Source organism: Squalius cephalus (genome assembly GCF_949319135.1).
Source record: "Squalius cephalus genome assembly, chromosome: 14".
Classification (NCBI taxonomy): domain Eukaryota; kingdom Metazoa; phylum Chordata; class Actinopteri; order Cypriniformes; family Leuciscidae; genus Squalius; species Squalius cephalus.
In genome coordinates, this window is record NC_137135.1 from 35759031 (window position 1) to 35782116 (window position 23086).

A 23086-nucleotide genomic window follows, 5' to 3' on the forward strand; every position below is an offset into this window, starting at 1 on the left:
AGCTAAATGAGACATTAATAACAATTAATAATGGGTTTTGAATAAATGCTGTTCTTTTTAACTTTTTATTCATCAATGAATCCTGAAAAAGTGTCACGGGTTATAAAAATATATATATTAAGCTGCTGTTTCCAACATTGATAATAAATCAGGTTATGATAATGATTTCTGAAGGATCATGTGACAGTGAAGACTGAAATAATGATGCTGAAAATTCAGCTTTGCATCACAGGATTAAATTACATTTTAAAGTATATTAGAATAGAAAAACATTATTTAAAAGTGTAATAATATTTCACAATAGTACTGTTTTTTTCTGTATTTTTCTGTAGGCTTGAAGAGCATAAGAGACTTCTTTCAAAAATATAAAAAATAGTAATGTTTCCAAACTTTTGACCGGTACTATATGTGTATATGTATAATGTTTGCATTACAGCAATGATAAGCTGAAGGAAAATGCATTATATTGTCCTGGAAATAATGTAGAAAATTTCATTTATTTATTTCTAAAAAGAATTGGGGGTGAAATATGACATGAACATATTATTTTCTTCTCAGCTTTTGTGAGACACATCAGTAACAGTTAGTGGGATCATACCAGAATTATTATAGTTAACTAACACTAAAACCATGAAAAAAGTGTCACTTGAAATAAATTAAATTATAACAAATAAATTAAATTTTAAAACTTCAGCTATTTGCAACATTGCTTAGTTTCATGTAGTTTAAGTTCTACTAAAATAACTAAACTGAAATAATAATTAATAAAAATTGTAAACGTATTGTTTAAAAACAAATTAATACAAATGTCAAAAACACACAACAGAAATACCAAAACTTTAAGTAAAATTAAAATAAAAACAGAAAATATATAAATAAATATAAGGCAAAATACTGATAAAACAAGAGTATCTCAGTGAAATACCACTCTTGGGTTTGATTAAACAAACAGGTCATGCTTTGATCACAGAAATGTCTTTAGATTCCACATCATCATGTCCAGGCACGTCAGAATAAAATGAAGGTGCGTCTCTGTGATGAAGTCAGTTGCAGTGTTTACATGGACCCTAATAATCCCATTGTAACCGGACTAGTAGCACAGTCAGAATAAATAAAATAATCACATCTAACCGCGTAAATCGGAATGAATTGGTCAAATCAACAGTCCTTGTTTCAGACGGCACAATGGGTCTTGTGTCTCCTAATCAGAACCCGAAACAGATAAATATAAAGTCTGCTCTTTAAAACAAAGAAAATAAGCGATGTAGGAGAATAGTTAGCGCAAACGGCAGGATTCGTGCAGTGTGTACATGATGTAAAATCAATTCTGATTTGAAGCTTGTGACATATAAACGCACACATAAACCCGATCACTTTCTTTAGCGGTCATGTAAACACTATGTTCGGATTCATCAATCGTATTGAAACAAAACGTGTCCATGTAAACGTTGCTAGAGCCAGTATGGATGTGTGTTATTATGGACTGACCTCTCTTTGAGTGCCTCTCAGACGCTGACAGCATCTTGTAAACTCTGAAGGCGTTTGTTCCCTTTTTGATGCTTTTGTCCTTCACCTCTTCTATGTCAGGCAGGGAGTTCATGGCACAGCGGAAGTTTGCCTTCCATGTTTTGGGGTCCGGTTTGTCACCTGGTTGATATTTACCTAAAGAAATAGCAATGGAAAACCAGATACCCTTATAATATAGAATGACATTTCTTGATCACTTCAGCTTTTTATATTTGTATTGACTTTATTAGCTATGAAAATAGCAATGTAGAAGAAACTCAAATTATATATTGTATATAAGAATGAGAATATCATATATATATAAACCCTAGCATCCTCCCAGAACACCCCATCAACCAACTAGTAAAACCCTAGCATCCTCCCAGAACACCCCATCAACCAACTAGTAAAATCCTAGCATCCTCCCAGAACACCCCATCAACCAACTAGTAAAACCCTAGCATCCTCCCAGAACACCCCATCAACTAACTAGTAAAACCCTAGCATCCTCCCAGAACACCCCAGCATCCTCCCAGAACACCCCATCAACCAACTAGTAAAACCCCAGCATCCTCCAAGAACACCCCATCAACTAACTAGTAAAACCCTAGCATCCTCCCAGAACACTCCATCAACCAACTAGTAAAACCCAGCATCCTCCCAGAAAGCCCCATCAACCAACTAGTAAAATCCTAGCATCCTCCCAGAACACCCCATCAACCAACTAGTAAAACCCTAGCATCCTCCCAGAACACCCCATCAACCAGCTAGCAAAACCCTAGCATCCTCCCAGAACACCCCATCAACCAACTAGTAAAATCCTAGCATCCTCCCAGAACACCCCATCAACCAACTAGTAAAACCCTAGCATCCTCCCAGAACACCCCATCAACCAACTAGTAAAACCCTAGCATCCTCCCAGAACACCCCATCAACCAACTAGTAAAACCCTAGCATCCTCCCAGAACACCCCATCAAACAACTAGTAAAACCCTAGCATCCTCCCAGAACACCCCATCAAACAACTAGTAAAACCCCAGCATCCTCCCAGAACACCCCATCAAACAACTAGTAAAACCCTAGCATCCTCCCAGAACACCCCATCAACCAACTAGTAAAACCCTAGCATCCTCCCAGAACACCCCATCAACTAACTAGTAAAACCCTAGCATCCTCCCAGAACACCCCATCAACCAACTAGTAAAACCCTAGCATCCTCCCAGAACACCCCATCAACCAACTAGTAAAACCCTAGCATCCTCCCAGAACACCCCATCAACTAACTAGTAAAACCCTAGCATCCTCCCAGAACACCCCATCAACCAACTAGTAAAACCCCAGCATCCGCCAAGAACACCCCATCAACTAACTAGTAAAACCCCAGCATCCTCCCAGAACACCCCATCAACCAACTAGTAAAACCCTAGCATCCTCCCAGAACACCCCATCAACCAACTAGTAAAACCCTAGCATCCTCCCAGAACACCCCATCAACTAACTAGTAAAACCCTAGCATCCTCCCAGAACACCCCATCAACCAACTAGTAAAACCCTAGCATCCTCCCAGAACACCCCATCAACTAACTAGTAAAACCCTAGCATCCTCCCAGAACACCCCATCAACCAACTAGTAAAACCCCAGCATCCTCCCAGAACACCCCATCAACCAACTAGTAAAACCCTAGCATCCTCCCAGAACACCCCATCAACCAACTAGTAAAACCCTAGCATCCTCCCAGAACACCCCATCAACTAACTAGTAAAACCCTAGCATCCTCCCAGAACACCCCATCAACCAACTAGTAAAACCCCAGCATCCGCCAAGAACACCCCATCAACTAACTAGTAAAACCCCAGCATCCTCCCAGAACACCCCATCAACCAACTAGTAAAACCCAGCATCCTCCCAGAACACCCCATCAACCAACTAGTAAAACCCAGCATCCTCCCAGAACACCCCATCAAACAACTAGTAAAACCCTAGCATCCTCCCAGAACACCCCATCAACCAACTAGTAAAACCCTAGCATCCTCCCAGAACACCCCATCAACTAACTAGTAAAACCCTAGCATCCTCCCAGAACACCCCATCAACCAACTAGTAAAACCCTAGCATCCTCCCAGAACACCCCATCAACCAACTAGTAAAACCCTAGCATCCTCCCAGAACACCCCATCAACCAACTAGTAAAACCCTAGCATCCTCCCAGAACACCCCATCAACCAACTAGTAAAACCCTAGCATCCTCCCAGAACACCCCATCAACCAACTAGTAAAACCCCAGCATCCTCCCAGAACACCCCATCAACCAACTAGTAAAACCCTAGCATCCTCCCAGAACACCCCATCAACCAACTAGTAAAACCCCAGCATCCTCCCAGAACACCCCATCAACCAACTAGTAAAACCCAGCATCCTCCCAGAACACCCCATCAACCAACTAGTAAAACCCTAGCATCCTCCCAGAACACTCCATCAACTAACTAGTAAAACCCTAGCATCCTCCCAGAACACTCCATCAACCAACTAGTAAAACCCCAGCATCCTCCCAGAACACCCCATCAACCAACTAGTAAAACCCTAGCATCCTCCCAGAACACCCCATCAACCAACTAGTAAAACCCTAGCATCCTCCCAGAACACCCCATCAACCAACTAGTAAAACCCTAGCATCCTCCCAGAACACCCCATCAACCAACTAGTAAAACCCTAGCATCCTCCCAGAACACCCCATCAACCAACTAGTAAAACCCTAGCATCCTCCCAGAACACCCCATCAACCAACTAGTAAAACCCTAGCATCCTCCCAGAACACCCCATCAACCAACTAGTAAAACTCTAGCATCCTCCCAGAACACCCCATCAACCAACTAGTAAAACCCTAGCATCCTCCAAGAACACCCCATCAACCAACTAGTAAAACCCTAGCATCCTCCCAGAACACCCCATCAACCAACTAGTAAAACCCTAGCATCCTCCCAGAACACCCCATCAACCAACTAGTAAAACCCTAGCATCCTCCCAGAACACCCCATCAACCAACTAGTAAAACCCCAGCATCCTCCCAGAACACCCCATCAACCAACTAGTAAAACCCTAGCATCCTCCCAGAACACCCCATCAACCAACTAGTAAAACCCCAGCATCCTCCCAGAACACCCCATCAACCAACTAGTAAAACCCAGCATCCTCCCAGAACACCCCATCAACCAACTAGTAAAACCCTAGCATCCTCCCAGAACACTCCATCAACTAACTAGTAAAACCCTAGCATCCTCCCAGAACACTCCATCAACCAACTAGTAAAACCCTAGCATCCTCCCAGAACACCCCATCAACCAACTAGTAAAACCCTAGCATCCTCCCAGAACACCCCATCAACCAACTAGTAAAACCCTAGCATCCTCCCAGAACACCCCATCAACCAACTAGTAAAACCCTAGCATCCTCCCAGAACACCCCATCAACCAACTAGTAAAACCCTAGCATCCTCCCAGAACACCCCATCAACCAACTAGTAAAACTCTAGCATCCTCCCAGAACACCCCATCAACCAACTAGTAAAACCCTAGCATCCTCCAAGAACACCCCATCAACCAACTAGTAAAACCCTAGCATCCTCCCAGAACACCCCATCAACCAACTAGTAAAACCCCAGCATCCTCCCAGAACACCCCATCAACCAACTAGTAAAACCCCAGCATCCTCCCAGAACACCCCATCAACCAACTAGTAAAACCCCAGCATCCTCCCAGAACACCCCATCAACCAACTAGTAAAACCCAGCATCCTCCCAGAACACCCCATCAACCAACTAGTAAAACCCTAGCATCCTCCCAGAACACTCCATCAACTAACTAGTAAAACCCTAGCATCCTCCCAGAACACTCCATCAACCAACTAGTAAAACCCCAGCATCCTCCCAGAACACCCCATCAACCAACTAGTAAAACCCTAGCATCCTCCCAGAACACCCCATCAACCAACTAGTAAAACCCCAGCATCCTCCCAGAACACCCCATCAACCAACTAGTAAAACCCTAGCATCCTCCCAGAACACCCCATCAACCAACTAGTAAAACCCCAGCATCCTCCCAGAACACCCCATCAACCAACTAGTAAAACCCTAGCATCCTCCCAGAACACCCCATCAACCAACTAGTAAAACCCCAGCATCCTCCCAGAACACCCCATCAACCAACTAGTAAAACCCAGCATGCTCAAAGAAAACCCTAGAAATCAACTAGAAACCCCAGCAACCATTCAAAATTCCCAAACAACCACAATGCAACAGCTTTTGCCAACAACAACAGCTCGTCTTGGCAAATGCAAAGCAGCATCCTCACATTGTGACTGAGTTTTAAACAGTTTTAAGCACACTATTTCGCTCAGAGAATGAGATTTTCACACGAACATTCTGTCTGTATGTGTGTGTTTATGTTTACATGCATATATGTCAGTGTTTCATGCTGACTGCACCTGTGTGTATGGCCCAGTTTCGGAAGAGAGGAGCATCTTTCTCCACGTCCCAGCCGTGTCGCGCAGCATGCATCCATGGAATCTGGAATATTCTCTTCTCCTGCAGGCAAAGAACATGCAAAAGATGTCACGGATCAAGACACACCCTGCGTATGTGCACTTAAAAATGACGAAACGCTTCACCATGCTCATGGCGATTGTAGTTTTCACCAATTAAATGCTATAAAAAGACTAGCACAGTCACAGTACCTTGTTGACCCATTTCAGCCCCGGTATTTTACACGAGTTTATCTGCTCTTCCAACCACGGCCTCATTCGCATTCTCTCTACCGGCATGCTGTCCTAGAGAAGAAGAGAGAGAGATAGAGAGAGATCTGGAATTTGTCAAAGTTTGACAGCAACTTTTCCTCCTTCAACAGGTTGTACATTCCTTCATGACTTTCCAGGAAGCAAGATGACAAACTTTAACCCCGTTTCTGAAAACAAACCACCAGGAGAGACCATCTGAATCACAATTTACTGAAAGTTACAGCAAACTAAATGATTATGAGATGATTGGTTTGGTTTTTTCTCCATGAGTCAGGGCCTGAATGACAACACAAACAGAGGACGCAGAAGTGCCTGTGTGCTTGTGTGTGTGTGAGAGTGAGAGAGAGAGAGAGAGAGAGAGAGAGAGAGAGAGAGAGAGAGAGAGAGAGAGAGAGAGAGAGAGAGAGATTTTCTAAGAACGAGTGCATGTGGCTAAACCTGTAATATTGATCATGCATGATGACAGACATCAAAACTGCTTGATGCTAGAATGTGCAAATCAAAAGTTACAGATTAACCGATTTGAGCTCATAAAAAGGTTTATAGTTAATCACAATGAAAACCCACTCATTAAAATCATCCGTTTGTCGCTTAGACCTTTGAGCTTTTATGGTCCATAAGAGTGAACAAAGGCATGGAACAACAACATGCATGCATTTCACTGCATGCTAACATGAGAAACACAATTATGACGCAACAATGTTAAAACACAATCTATTAAACCACACAAAACCATAACTCAATAACTAGGGAAGCATGATGAAATATTAGTCTCATATCAGCTGATGTTAGTGATTTTTAGCTCACTTGTACTGGATATTTAACTGTTTAGGCCTATATTTAGATTTTTTGCCATCATCTAGTGCCAACATAAATGGAAAGCATTAGATTATGAGCTCTATTTCTTAAAGAAACTCATTTTTAACATGTTATGTGAATATCAAGCTATATCAGCTTATCAGACAGAATTTGGATACAGATGGTGCACCAGTTCATGACAGACTCTCTACCATTGCAGTGCCAGTGTTACACCCTGTACTTGCCCATGTAAGTCAATACCAATATCCTCAAGACCATGCAAACTTCTCAACCACATAAGTTGATAATAAAACACACGTTATTCATTAGGTCTGCACTGTACTTACTGTCAAATGACATTGTGGCGTCCAGTGTTGCCCAATCATTCTTAACAGTACACTGAATCAGAAGACTTCAACCTCCACAAATAAGTGTGTTAGTGTTGTCAAGTCAACTCAAAAGTGAAAATAAAACATTCCTTGATTCCCATTGGATCCAAACACCCCTTGACTTTCGATTTTACACTCACCCCTGCAACTCTACGTGGCCTACAGCATAAACATGCACTTATATTCATACCGAGCCCCCATAAATACATGCGGAAACGCGATTTATTACCTGCGACGCGTGGAAATCACTCCAGAGATAAAAGCAAATAGTCTGTGAAGAGTCTTGACAATTTGTAGTTCTCGATAACAAAACAAAAAGTCAAATGGGTTTGATTTCGCTCTTCAGATCGAAAGCAAAACAAGTGAAGGAAACAAGCGCTTGGGTGGAAATCCCCAGTGTGCGTGTGTGTGAGTGTGTGTTGTGCGCTTACTTCGTGTTTACAAATCCTACTATGGCGCAGAAGTGTCTCATTAATATTAACGACGTAGGCGAGCCGTTCGCGAGCTGATTGGATGGCATATGGAGAGGGCGCACATAAGTGGGAGGGAATGATGTCATGGGGAAAGCTTGACTCATGAATATTAATTACGTAGCGAGACGTTCGCACACCGATTGGCTGAAAAGCAGACTTGTTTGTAAGTTGGTTTGTTTTACCAAAAATAAACTGGGAAAATTAATAGTACAAATAATATAAATCTTTTTGTATTACTACACAAGGAAAATAAATATTATATTGCTTATGAATATTACATTTAAATATTTTTTTATTGTATATTGCTATTATTTTTTTCATTAACATCACTGTCACCATATTGTATTAAATATTCCCTGTCACACATGTGACTGAATATATTGTTTATATCGCAATACTACATATAAATGAATCAAGCACTTTGAAATTCACATTTACTGGACTCTCCAGAGTTTAACCCAAGCAACGTCTTTGGACCTACTTAATATTCATGAGCTAAGTCTTTGCCATAGTAGTTTTTGAGCTGGTCTGCTTATTGGCTGCAAGGCTGAAATGCGAAAGTCGATTTCATTTTCACTTCCTCGTTGTTTCGTTATTGCTTCTTAAAGGCGAAGCTGCAACGTGCAGAAGTGCTGGTTGTGTTTGAATAGGAAAATGCCCTAAAGTCTCATGTTCCTGAGAGTTCAGTTGTGATATATATCACATATATTTATGTGCAGATGTTGCGTATTGCTGTATTCAAAATTGCATTCGTCTTTTGTATTTTTTGTGTGTTTGTGTGTGTGTAAGTGCACATATTAGTTCAGTTCATCACTGTAGCTGGAATGACATTTCCAAAAAATCATGAGCTCTAGAGATGAGAAAGGCAATGCAAGTATAGCTGAATAAGGTATAGCTGTGCAATACTATCCTCAGTGTGTCCACACACACACACACACACACACACACACAGTCATATCTTATCTCTGCTGCCAAGCCCTGCAACTCCCAGCTTATGATGCAACACAAACTCTAGCAACACAAACCCCATTTAAATAATGCATTGGACTCACATAGTCTTTACTAGAGGACTATAATTGCAAAAAGCATTTCTAAAACCCACTTTCTTTCTTAAATCATCCAGGTTTTCCCCTGTATGTATTTTTGACAAAAAGGAAACAGCTTGACGCAGAGTTGAGAAACAGGAGTGAAACAGAAATAAGGTACGGCAAGGTTTCGGGGAACAGTTCTGCTTTCTGTTGCATTTCTCAGGAACACACCTTGTTTTTCAGCAGAACTAGAACACAGCGCCACCTAGTGCTGAAGAAAGACTCGTTTCTTTTCCTCTCAAGCAGTTTCAGAGGAATTATGTCAATCTGTTTAACAAACTACCTGCAAACTGCATGCTGTGAAGTGAGAAGTTTTCAAAAATATTTTTAAAAATATATATAATTTAACATTAACTGAATAAGTATGTTTCTACATATGTAGACTTTATACACTACCTTTCAAAAGTTGTTTTTGAAAGAAACACTATAGTTTTTTTTTTTTTTTGGCTGTATTAGGTATTAATTTAAACTCCTGCTTTTAGATCAGAATTCACAGATTAAATAGAATTTTAATTTTTCAGTCTAAAAAGTCTCTTATGCTCACTGAGGCTGCTTTCATTTAATTAAAAATACAGTAAAAAATGTGATTTTTTTTTATAATTTAAAATATCTGTTTTCTATGTGAATATACAGTAAAGTGTAATTTATTCCTGTGATCAAAGCTGAATTTTCAGCATCATTACTCCAGTCTTCAGTGTCACATGATCCTTCAGAAATCACTGATATGATGATTTGATGCTCAACACACACACACACACACACACACACACACACACACACTAGCTCTTTATCTTGTTTTTGAAATTTCTCTTCTCTCGTCTTCAGTATTTGCTCAACTCAAAGCTAATTACACAACGCACACAAATGAAATACCAAAGTAAAATGTTTATTTATCATCATTAAAATTGTGCTAATGTTTATATTCACATCTTCTTCCTGTAAAAGAATCTTTATTGCATGAAAACTGTGAACTTTAAACAACGCAAACATTCAGATGAGGCTTAAATAATGACAGACCGCTTACATGTGCATATAAAGATTAAAAAAGAGCTGTCCGTCAAAACCAGCGCTGTAAACATCTCCCACACCATAACCAGAAAGACTAGATAGTAATTTCAAATACTCCTGATCAGATAATAGCACATTAAAATCCAAACCGCTACAGTCAAACCAAATATTATTCAGACACCAGATATAATTTTTAATATTTTCTTACTAGTGTGATCAGGACACTATAGTTCAGTTATGTAAGTGAGGAGAGCAAAATAAAGTAAACTGTGACATATTATACACAAAAATTCTTCATACAGTGGATAACCAGTGACAATTTGGACCCAAAAATGATTCCTACACTTTGAGCTGATCATGTTTTGTTGAAGTGTGTTTTCTTTAATTGCTAATGCTCTTTTTACACACAGACTGAACACAATGAAGCATTGCTTGGTGATTGGTTGAGCTAAACTGGTATTATCTAATTGTGTAGTTAAATTTAACAGCTGACAGATATTCAACATAATTCATGTGTGAGACAGTCTAACAGAAGGACGGACAAAACCAGTCAAATATCAACTGAGTTCTGCTCATATTTCGAATAAACTGTGATAAAGTGAGAGATGTTGACGGTGTCTGAATAAATGTTGGTTTGACTAGATACAATAAAAATGCTTTAAAAAGTGTTTTTTTATCCCATTGCAACTTAATCAGTAAAATAAAGATGAATTATTTATGGAAGTAGAGTTCTTTGGTCAGCATAGATACAATGCAAGGTATCTGTTTCTTTCCACCGAACCCTGGCGTACTGCAGGAGGATTCGAAGTCGAGCGCCACCTTGTGGTTGACACGTGTCATGATCTGCATGATCTCCAGTTGCTTGCCGTATTTCGACATCATCTCACAGAGCGAGGAGATGAACCAGGAACCCTGAGCGACGTTCCTCCAGGAGTAATACCCTGAGGAGAGACAGAAAGCACACGTTTGAGGGCGAGTGCATTTGGGTTTTGTGAGGAAACGGCATTGAGCGAGACATTAGATACCTGGTGCCGCGGAGTACGCATACAGGAAATCAGCCTCCACTGGAATTCTCCTTGTTTCCGTGTCACCTTCACCGTCTGCTTCAATGCCAGAGTCCAGATCTGTGCCTCGACAAGCCTGGAGACACACACAGGGTCAACACATCTGTGAAAGAGCAACTAAAGCAACACTCTTAAGTAAAAATACAGCTTTTAATGTGGTGTTTTTAATGTGCTTTAACCATGTGTAAATTCATAAGTCGACACCATTGCTGAGTATTTCCTCCTTAAATCTGCAGTGAACCAAAGACAGTCTCAAAAACACGCTTTGAAATCACTGGTGTTTCTGACGTCACAAACTACCTTGTAACCAATCAGATCAACGTGTGATCGTCAACCAGTGGATCTCTGAGCTGAGTGAGTGAGTGGAGGCGGGGCTCATTAGCATATTCATAGAACCGCGCATACTAAATGAGGCAAGGGTGTCGAGTTACATTCAAGATGTTTTAAGGCAAGATCAAGTTAGAAAGTTCAAAAGATCAGCATTTATCTGAAATATAATATTTTGTAACATTATAAATGTCTTTTCTGTCACTTTTTTTTTAATTTAATGCATCCTTGCTGAATAAAAGTATTAATTTCTTTAATTTCCTTCCAAACTTTTGAATGGTTGCGTATAATGTTAAAAAAGCATTCTATTTCAGATAAATGCTGTTCTTCTGAACTTTATATTCATCAAAGAATAATGAAAAACATGCATGATTTCTGAAGGATCATGTGACACTGAAGACTGGAGTAATGATGCTGGAAATTCAGCTTTGATCACTGGAATAAATTACACTTTACTATATATTCACATAGAGAACAGCTGATTTACATTATAATAATATTTCACAATATTGTTGTTTTTTTCCTATTTTTAATTAAATAAATGCAGCCTTGGTGAGCAGAAGAGTCTTCTTTTGAAAACGTTAAAAATCTGCAAAATCTGTCTGCAAGATTAGCATTTTGAGCAAGAAACGCATCTCATCTCTTATTCCGTTTTCACAGATACGTGTTTTTGAAGTTTGCGCGGAGATGATAATCTTTTATTATTTTTTATTATTCAACGCCTGCACGCTGTTTCAAGGTTTGTTTTCTCGAGCAGACACTGTTGTTGTGCGAGTGAACGGGTCCGAGCGGGTTTTCTGTTAGAACGGTGTCATGTTAGCAGACCCTAAGTTAATAACTAATGATCTTTACAGAAGTGAATCAATCAAAACTAACTTTATCTGGACAATAACTTTATTCTAGATCTGCTGTAAAACAATCTCTGTTACTGTTAGTGATGGCAAAATGAGGCTTCCTGAACCAATGAGACCTCGCAGGCCATTGCTTCAGCCAAAGGTTCATTACTCGAAGCTTCATTCAGCATTGCTCACTAGTGACACCTAGCTACTGTGCAAAGAAATAGCAGACAAATTCATTCATTCTGAACCAGTGTCGCGCCCTCCCTCCCTAATTTAATAAAAAATATTTTTTTTATAAAAATTGTATTTTATAAAAATACTTTTATAAATATAAAATATTTATTTGTAATGTAAATATACAAATAAACAAATAAATATTTATATTTATTTGTATATTTATATTTATATGTATATTTTATAAAAATATTTTTATAAATAAAAAATATTTCTTTATTTATTTTGTACCTTTCATTTGCAATAATAAAAATACATGATCAGACATTTGTCCATTACTGTGTATAATATAAAATATGTATCTTTCTCTGTCTGAATTTACTTGTGCAGAGTCACACACACACAGTTAATTAATTATTCATAAATTGTTTGGATAGGGACAGTATGAACAACAACAGTGACACTGTGTTGAGTGCAGTGCTTATGTTAGAGGGAGTGTAATAAAGTACATTTATTAATTTAACAGATTATAGATAACAGATTAAAGTAAACTGCAACAGAATAGTCCGGAAGGAAGGAAAATAAAAATTGATTTTTTATTGAGAAACAGAATTATTTCAAGTGTTGTTGGGGTTTAGACGATTCCTCTTCTTGGACAAAATCTCTCTAGCCTTGGAAAAGATCCTTTCACAAGGAACAGAGGATGAAGGGGAACGTAAAAATGGCAGTGGTACAAATGAGGAAACTGATGCTTCTGTTGAGCAGGATTCCCTCTTTCTTGCTGGCTCCATTACCAGGAAAAAGGAAGAGTCACAAAAAGCAAACAAATCCAAAAGGGCAATCCAAATCAAAAAGCAGTCCATTCCAGATCCAAAAATCTAAGGCAATCCAAATAATCTTATCTAATTAATATAACAAGACTATAATATAGCTAGGCCTACTATAATAATAATAATATAGGCTACTATAACTATTCTAACCTAATAATGTAATAATATAGGCCTACAGCCCTCACATATGACACAATAACGACAGTGACAATGATAACTCTCTGACACTACTACTACTCCTGACAACACCCACAAGGAGGCGCGAGTTTCGAATCGCCTTTTATCCGGAAGCGACACTCAGACCGAACCGATGACGTATTTACACAAACCGAGGCCTCGTTTGTCATTAGTCACGTGATTTTCACGTTAACAACACAAGCCTCGAATCGCGGCTTCATCTGGCACGCCCACTTTTTCTCGACACACGCTCCGACGCCTCGGTTCAAATGTCACATCACTAGTTACTGTAATCTCCTGTTATCACTGTAAAGCTGCTTTGAAACAATCTATATTGTTAAAGCGCTGTATAAATGAAGGTGACTTGACTCGTGACGCTCACCTGAATGAAGAAAAGCTTGGGTTTTCCCACCAGTGAAGTGCAGTGATCTCCTCTGAAGAGCTCAAACAGTCTCTTCAGTGCTATAGCTCCATCCGTGCCATAAATCATCCCATCGTCTCCATGACTCAACAACACACACACAAACATGGCCGACTTACTGTGATCCTCCCGAGACACTGAGGATGGAAGACTTTGTGAGTTTATGAGCCATTCAATTATTCTAATCAATCAGTGATGCAAAACATACCTTTAGTTAACACATCCATCATGCCTGAGACAGTTTGATCATTCCTAGTACTGACTTTGAAGCCTAGCTTTGAGAAGGTCGCCATCGCATTCTTTGCATCCTCGTCTGTCCCGTTACGAACTCCCATTGCTGTTTAAAAGAGATTAAAATTAGGATAAACAAATGCCTGAACTAAACCCTTAAAGTGTCCTGAAACCCCTCGGTTTTAGCCTGGTCGAGTTTCAAAAAGTCTCTAGAAATGGACGTGAAGACTGTGGAAAAGTGGGAGTGTAGGAGGAAAAACAACCAATAAAACACAGACCTGCAACACACTCATTATACAGACACATGAAAATTAAAAGGTAAAATATGGTATAATGCCCCTTTTTACAAGATGTAAAATAAGTCAAAACACCCCACTGTTCATTTTTTACAGCATGTTTAAATTGTCCCTTTTTGAGGGTCAATAAAAACACGTCGTTTGGTGTGTGTTCCTTTAAATGCAAATGAGCTGCTGCTCCCGGCACAGGGGGCGGAGCTTCAAGTGTGTTAGAAGCTCTATGCAGACACACACTAAAATGTCAGAAACTGTTCAGCCTTTTATGTTTAAACTGGAGTCGGAAAATGATGGAGAGACTCGAGAAGAAGTGACAACATGTAGAAGCAACAGGACATTTCTGAATGATTAGTTGATGAATTTATGCAGCTGATGTGTAGTTCACTATCTTCAATTAGCATATTCTGTCCAGAGCATGTGAGCGGAGTGGAGCGGGAGCGAGCGGGGAGCGGGCGGATCTTGGACAGAGCGCAGAGCGGCATTTTTAAAAGGACGGAGCGCCGCCTTATTTCCCGCTCCAATTTCGCTCAGCTCACACCACGAGTCTGAAGCATGCTCAGTCAAACCTAAACCAGGATCCATCTGTCTTGCACAGTCATCAACAGTAGACTATTTTCAGTCAAAACTCGACTCAATAATGGAGTTCAAAAAGTACTTCAAAAAGGAAAATGAGAAGTCATACAGGTCAGGTGTAGGCTACTATTAATATAACTAACTAACAATGATAATGTGGTACAAGAAAACGAATGTGGAGACATCGTTTCAGTCAGCAAAGATTCATTTTGGAATCTCAAAAGACACATCTCTCGAAAACGTGAACGTGAGCTATGCTAACAGCTGGGAAGAAAACAAAAGGTTAGCAAATTGAATACGGTAACTTGTAACAATTAAATATAGCGTAATATTCAAACAAATTCATTTTTTCATTCAAGTAGACCTAATGGTTCGTTTTATTTAGCCGAATTTGTGTCGTCCGTAATGATATTTATGGGTCTATTATTAGGCCCATTTATTTGTTTAATTTTACAGCAGTTTGTGTGTATGGAAGCCAATTTAAATGTTAATCGTGCGCGCTGCGCAAAAGTTAACTTATCAAAATTCTGGCCTTATAGTTAATTTACTTTAAAAAAATGTAATGTATATTTTTGGTTATATAATTTTTATTTATATTATTAGGCCCATTTATTCGTTTAATTTTACAGGACTTTTTGTGTAGGCTATATTCCTTCTTACATAGGCCTGTAATTTGAAATAAAACATTTCTATTTGAAAAATGTTGTTGTTACTCATTAGTTCTTTAGGAGGTAAGGCTGTGGTCTAAGCTAAATGTGATGTACATGTAGATTTTTTTCCTTTTTTGGAGCAAGCGGGGGGCAATTTGAGTGGAGCATGAAGCAAACCTCGTTGAGCGCTGAGCGATAATGAGCGGAGCTGATGTAGCTTTGAGCGGGGGAGCGGAGGGGTGAACAGTTCCGTGAGCGATGAGCGGAGATTCTCACTGCTCCACTCCGCTCACATGCTCTGATTCTGTCATGATAATCTATAAGTTGCTCGTGTGGGAACTGTTGTAAGACGCCTACAGAGTGACATGCTCTTGTATTTGTGTTGCGTACTGTATTGCATGTGAAAAGACGGATCCGACAGCTTGAGCTGACTCACAAATGTGCTCGACTACAACATCTCGTCCTCTTCTCAACGTGTGTGTTCAGGGGGCGGGGTTTATGTAAATTCTAGGGTTGGTGATGTCACCCGGGAGGAATGTGGTGTAGTCTCTACCAGCCGTTTGTTGTAGTCCTTAAAAAGCGATTTCTGTAAAAGCAAATATCTCCCTTTGCTTTGAACTTTGAGCGTTGTAACTTTGCAGATGTTGTTTATGATCAAACAGCAACATTACACACTAACTAAAGTTAGAAAAGTCAAATCATATTCAACCACCCGTTTAAAATACGACCACTGAGGGGGAAAAAACAGAATAAAAAAAAAAAATCCTATATAACAAACTGCAAAAACGCGGTAGAACATTTAAAAGGTTTAATAATATTTTCATTAGGCTTCATCTACGAGCACTACAGTCTCTGAACAAATGACACAGTTTAACACAGAAAGAATAAAGGCACATTATTTTTTGTCCATTATTAAGTCTACATAATTGTCTTTTGTGTATCAGAATAATTCCATCGCGTTCATGATCAGACGTACGGCTGCATCACTGTCCTTATTTGCACATATATTTCATTTGAAGAAGACGTGATTAAAAATATGTGCGCTGGTTCATGTTTAGAGCACTAGAGTATATGAAATATGACCATAAAAACTTGAAACATGCTCGATCCGGTCTGTATCTGATCCGTATGATCCGCGTTGCGAGCGTTGTTGAACTCATCGTGGCGTTTCGCGCAGAAGCCGATCTCATGTGCGCGCCGATGTTGTTTCAATTCTCCGCTGTAATGCGATCTCATGCGTAATAGAGCTGGTAAGTCCCGCCCCTTCCGCTAACCCCACTGGACCTCTAGGTTGAAAAATCGTCAATGCAAGTGAATGTGAGAAAATAATTATTTTCTGGTCCCGTTTGAATTGTGCCATGAATGTGAACATATGTTGTATGTGAATTTTTTATATAATGTTTCATGTTACGAGTTTGACCGTATATTGTATGATTCTTTGGCTAGCAGTTGTGGAAAAGAAAGACTACATGTCGCCTATGTGACGTCACCCCATAACACATTTTCCCTCCACTTGTCAAATCACGGTGCTAATGCTGCGATGATCTATGGAGACAGATCGAGATGCCTGTGTGTTTTGTACCCAAATGTCAACATTCAAACCAAATCGGCTGTTCTTTCTTCAGATTCCCGTCTGAAAGCAGCGAAGAGTTGTAGTCCACAACGTGCTCTCACACAAAGTCTAACCGTATCAAACTTCTACCCGCTAAATTGTAGCATTCTTCACACAAAAAAATTATATTAAAAATTCACAGACAACATATGTTCACATTCATGGCAAAATTCAAACGGGACCAGAAAATAATTATTTTCTCACATTCACTTGCATTGACGATTTTTCAACCTAGAGGTCCAGAGGGGTTAGCGGAAGGGGCGGGACTTACCAGCTCTATACAGCGCAGTGATTGGATCGAACGAGCTCTCTCTCATGCATGAATGCAGAGATTAGCTCGAGAGGGTCAGCTGACGTAGAATCGAGCCGACAGCCAATCACACGCTCCGAAGGCACGCTTCTACCTCACATTCCCGGACGTTGCTTTTCAACCCGGAAGAACAAAAATTGCTCAGAAAAACGCACAAATAACCAATTTATTGGTTGTATTGGAGTGTTTTCAGTGATGTGCAGCCTGTTCATATCTGTTCATATCTCAAAAAATTGTGTTTTGGGGTTTCGTCTGTGTGCTTCCCAGCTCTTACCTGTTTGTCTGTCGAAGTTCTTGTTGTTGATGATCACACATTGTCCCAGACTGGCGTAGTTCATGTTGTACTGGAAAGCATCAGAGCGTGGTTTGGCATCCGTTTGATCGACTCCGGCATCCGTGAAGAACGAAGTCCTGCGAGAGCAAATACTTTTATGAGTCATTCCTAATTTAAGTGCAAATTATAAACAGTCACTTCAGGAAGTGGTTAGGTAGCAGATACTTTCATGAACTTCACACTGTGAACTTCACAAGCGGCACGACACGGAAATTGTGCTCGTCTTTTCTTCCCTATTGTGACGTATAAATCAGAGTGAAACACTTCTGGATGGCGGGGCAACCTGTCACTCACACGAGATCCACCAATAGAGACAGAGCGTTGCGCATCATAATCTGAAACCACGCCCACACCGGGGGAAGGGGGACAATCCAACAGTCTCCATTGACTGTGCATTGTGTGAAGCTGCCTCCTTGTCATTTATGACTTATTACAAAAAACAAAAAACATTTCTAAAAGCTGCTATGTGACAAGGTGTGCAGCAAACAAGCTAAAAAACCCAGAAAAAAGTTTTTATAAGCTGTCGACCCCAAAAAACAAGCGTTTAAGGACACAAAAGTGAAAAAATTGTGGGATCCTGACACTCAGTATGCACTAAAACTACACTATGTAGTGCAGCAGATTAATGGCATATTTCGAGAGAATCGTTCAAATTGGTATAGAAGCATGAAATTTGGCACAGATACTCTCTAAGGGTCACTCTTTGGGAAAAAGACGTTGGCCATCCAAAAATTCAACATGGCGGCCATTTTTTCAAGATGGCCGCTATTTCTATCAAATGCTCATTATGTCAATCGTTCAAACAGTGATGTAGGCATTACATTTTGTGAAAATACTCTCTTCAGAATGTTTTTTTTGGAAAACGGTGCTTGTCCCTCAAAAATTCAAGATGGCAACCATTTTTCAAGATGGCCGCCATTTTTCAAGATGGCCGCCATTTTTCTTGAATCCTTAATTTTTTTTTTTCAAATGGTGATGCTATCATGAAATTTGGTACAAATATTCTTAAAGGAACATTATCATGGAAAAAGATGTGTGCCACTCAAAAATTCAACATGGCGGCCATTTTTTCAAGATGGCCGCTATTTCTGTCAAATGCTCATTATGTCAATTGTTCAAACAGTGATGTAGGCATAACATTTTGTGAAAATACTCTCTTCAGAATGTTTTTTTGGGAAAACGGTGCTTGTCCCTCAAAAATTCAAGATGGCAACCATTTTTCAAGATGGCAACCATTTTTCAAAATGGCCGCCATTTTTCAAGATGGCCGCCATTTTTCTTGAATCCTTAATTTTTTTTTTTCAAAAAGTGATGCTATCATGAAATTTGGTACAAATATTCTTAAAGGAACATTATCATGGAAAAAGATGTGTGCCACTCAAAAATTCAAGATGGCGACCATTTTCAAGATGGCCACCATTTCTGTCAGAGCTCAATTTAATGTGTTAAGGAAGGTTTTGCTTAATAGAGTGAACGTCATTACACAACCAGGGCACACTGGTGACTTCACTGCTGTGGAACTCAGCATGGGATTCAGTGTCAGCTGATCTAGTTTTACTTTCACTGTAGTTCTTGACTAGTAGTAATAGTATAGCTAAGTTTAGTGTCCCAAATGCTTTCTAACAGCCCCTCATCAATTAGCTAGTAATAGATGTTTTTAGATAGCCGCACCTGAATTGACAGGTTGTGCCAGCGTGGGAGAGCCGAGCCAAGGGTAAGCGGGGCAATACATGACTTGTTCATGTATGCTTACCTGGAAGGTGTACAGATCACACGGGACTTAAATGGCACTGGATGAATGATCGGGCTGAATGATCTAGTTGTATCCCATACCTGAATGTGTACTATGTCTATGATTGAGGTGGTAAAAGGATAACCCCTCGGCCTTAATCAGACAACAAACCTCCAAAATGGCAAATGAAAATCCCATGTCAGCCAAGAGGCCAACTGATTGGATGAAATGTTGTCTTTGTCAGACAGACACAAAGGAACCCCTCCAATCACCACCTACCCATCATGTTTCTCAACATGATGGCTATAAAATGATTGCCACCAACATTCCACTCTTTCACAAGATGAACAAAATGCCAATGACCCTGGACCTGGAACGACTGGATGAAGGTGGTGGTATAGAAGCTACTTTGAGAAGGAACCAAGCGAAGTATCACTACAATTGTCGACTTCGGTTCAACAACACAAAGTTACTTCGTGCCCAGAAGCAACAATCCGATGCTCAATGTAGTGAGACAGATGAAGGCCAAACAAAGCATCGCAGAACCATGATGCAGAAAAGTCTAGATGATCAGGTTTGCTTTTTTTGTGATAACATATCTCCTGAATCTGACCTACATCAGGTAATGACAAGGAGGAAGCAGCTTCACACAATGCACAGTCAATGGAGACTTGTTTTGAGCGTGAATGCCTTGAAAAACACACAAAGCACATCTAAAACGGGAAAGAGCTTTGAGATCGACTGTACAACTAGATTTGACAAGAAATCTGAGGTATATTTTGACAGACTGCTAAAAGACACAGAAACAACTGGATCCAGGCAGAGAACGGAGGGTTTACAGTTTCATTTTAACCCTTCATTTCCTCCAGTAATTTTTTCCACATACTCATTTTGTTCCTGTTTTGCTGGCCTTTTGTGGTTATGCACTATTCAAATGATTGATCATACAATAAAAAGTCCCCCTGTGGTGAAATTCCAGTTTTTAATGTTGTTTATGTGTCTATGTGGTGTTTTTAATCTGCTTAAACCATGTGTAAATTCATAAGTCGACAGCATTGCTGAGTATTTCCTCCTTAAAACTGCAGTGAACCAAAGACAGTCTCAAAAACACGCTTTGAAATCGCTGGTGTTTCTGACGTCACAAACTACCTTGTAACCAATCAGATCAACGTGTGATCGTCAACCAGTGGATCTCTGAGCTGAGTGAGTGAGTGGAGGCGGGGCTCATTTGCATATTCATAGAACTGCGTATACTAAATGAGGCAAGGGTGTCGAGTTACATTCAAGATATTTTAAGGCATAAGGATTTTCTTCAAGGAAAAAACATTTAAATATGTAATTTTAGCGATCAAAGATGAGTTTTAAGGGATAAAATGATTTACTACAGGGGGACTTTAACATTTTGGATGATCTTCTCAGTGATTCCTCAATGAACCTATGACCTACATATCCATCGACGGTTTCTTGTAATTATATGTTTGTAACGAAACAATTTCCATCAAAATCAAACACATACTCTTGTGCGTTCCCTTTTCTGGCGTCCACAGTGTCTTCACCCCTGGGTTTTCCGTCCGACATGGTCACTAAAAGAACACAAAAGAAACAGATCTACTGATTAATTAATATTGCAACACATTTTCAGCAATTTAAAAAAAATAATAATAGCTATTATTCATTAAGCCTTCTGTATTCTTGCAATTCCAGGAAATGCAGCATGTGTGAGTTACAGTAAGTGTTTATCTGTAAATGTTGTGTGATTGCAATTCACATCCTGCTTTATTTCCTTCCGCCATGATTTTGTCATTAAAACCACAAGGACATTTTTAGGTAACACAACAGTATATATAATTATATATTCTGTTTATGTAAAACTTGATAAAACTCAAGTTTTACATAAACAGAATATATAATTATATATATGTTGTGCCAAAAACAAAACCAACTGGTTTCAAAGACATTTCCTAAAAAAAACTACAGGTGTGTCAAGTTCCCTTAAAATGCTAACTTGTTAACTTGTTTGCTTCTTTCTAGATTTAGATGATGGTGAAGTCACAATGATCACAAATATCATTATCATAAGATATACAAACATGTCACAGCTTGATGAATGAAGGCTGGCTGAGTCATTGTCACTTGAATTGGGGTCACAAATTGCAGTAACAGAAAGTATGTCAGGCAGTTTCTCTTGATTGCCAAAGACACATTATGAAATAAGTTTAATGTTACTCTTCTTCTTCTAATATGATACGTTTTAGTCTTAGACTGTCTCAGAAATGTCAAACACACACACACACAGACTCTTCACTGAATCTCTTTAGTGGTGTTTACACACAGTCACGTCTTGTTATCTGAATCCATTCGTCATTAAAACACTCAAAAACATTCAGAACTTTTTTTTTTTAAAGATCAGTGAAAAAGCAAAGGTAAAGATGCAATTAATGGGAATAAAGTAAAGAACTTACAGGTGTGTTGTCAGATACTTTAATTTCCTTCTGAAATAGAAACTGAAATTCAGGTCGTTTTTATAATGAGGTGTTTGTGGTTTCTTTTGCAGGGAGGAAGCGCGCAGTTTACGGTTAAATATTAATTAAGCAGTGTTTTTTTTTTTTTTTAAATCACCCAATAACGAAAGCTAACTCATAAATATTAAATAAATTCCGCATACGTTGCGTTTTATGAATATGACCAATGTCGTAATCGTAAAGAGTTCCGGAGACTGTCGCTCCTCCCACATGCCATCTACAACAAACGAGATTCTACGCATGCGCAGTAACATCACACATTAGGATCACTACCGTGAGGCATTACATAAACACACTAAATAATCTTTTTGTGTACGTATTTATGCAGTAGTTGACAGAAGTGATGTCCAGCCATAAATGCGATTGAAGACACAATACGTTTTTGTAATCTATAAAAATATGTTGTTACATATGTTAAAATATATTTTAACATGGTTAAAAATGGTTAACAATTAACGTTATGGTCAGTAAACAAAAACTTCTCGGTTAACTTCAAATTCTCTTCAATTATACGTGACAAATCTCTCTGAATTCACACTATTTACTCTCGTATAATTATTAATTATAAGCAATTATTCAATAAAGAGGTCGATAAACTAATGTTAGTCAGCAAAACGAAATGCGCGCGGCTTTCTATTGAAGACTGAGGTAAGCGCGTGCTGGAGAAGCGCGTGCAGAATCAGATCAGGGGCGCGCAGGAAAGATTTGTAGGCTATGCTTTTCATACGCGTCAATGTTGGGAAAGTTCACTTTCTACATGAACTATTTCAAAGTTCAGTTCACACATTTTAAAATGAACTAGTTCAGTTCATAGTTCATACTTCAAAATTTTGAACTAAGTTCACTATTTTTTTTTTTTTTTCAAAAACATTTCCACTGAGCTGGTAAGTCCCGCCCCTTCCGCCAACCCCACTGGACCTCTAGGTTGAAAAATCGTCAATGCAAG

The 23086-nt window shown here is 39.3% G+C and overlaps 2 protein-coding genes across 7 annotated transcripts in view; both read right to left on the reverse strand.

The window, feature by feature from the left end:
* LOC307170850 (interferon regulatory factor 2-like) overlaps positions 1-23086 on the reverse strand; it is a 45826-nt gene that overhangs the window by 7044 nt on the left and 15696 nt on the right. The window contains exons 1-4 of one of the 5 annotated variants that reach the window (XM_079892162.1): positions 7712-7921; positions 6236-6328; positions 5987-6086; positions 1489-1662 (exon numbers count right to left, since the gene is read on the reverse strand). In XM_079892162.1, the coding sequence (XP_079748288.1) occupies positions 1489-1662; positions 5987-6086; positions 6236-6322 (361 nt within the window). In that variant the 5' untranslated portion in view covers positions 6323-6328; positions 7712-7921. Of the gene's footprint in view, positions 1-1488; positions 1663-5986; positions 6087-6235; positions 6329-7440; positions 7937-23086 lie in introns of those variants that run through there. The other 4 variants (XM_079892159.1, XM_079892163.1, XM_079892160.1 and 1 more) reach the window with 4 other exon arrangements.
* Positions 9910-22364, reverse strand: LOC307170846 (caspase-7-like). Of its 2 annotated transcripts, none has more exons than XM_079892153.1 (7): positions 22081-22364; positions 21135-21201; positions 17827-17963; positions 14092-14220; positions 13845-14020; positions 11077-11191; positions 9910-10992 (listed from the first exon to the last, which is right to left on the reverse strand). In XM_079892153.1, the coding sequence occupies exons 2-7, from the start codon at positions 21194-21196 to the stop codon at positions 10763-10765; spliced, it is 849 nt and encodes a 282-aa protein (XP_079748279.1). In that variant the 5' UTR covers positions 21197-21201; positions 22081-22364; the 3' UTR covers positions 9910-10762. The 2 variants fall into 2 exon arrangements, with proteins under 2 accessions (XP_079748279.1, XP_079748280.1); XM_079892154.1 differs by having other exon boundaries at positions 21135-21226; positions 22081-22358.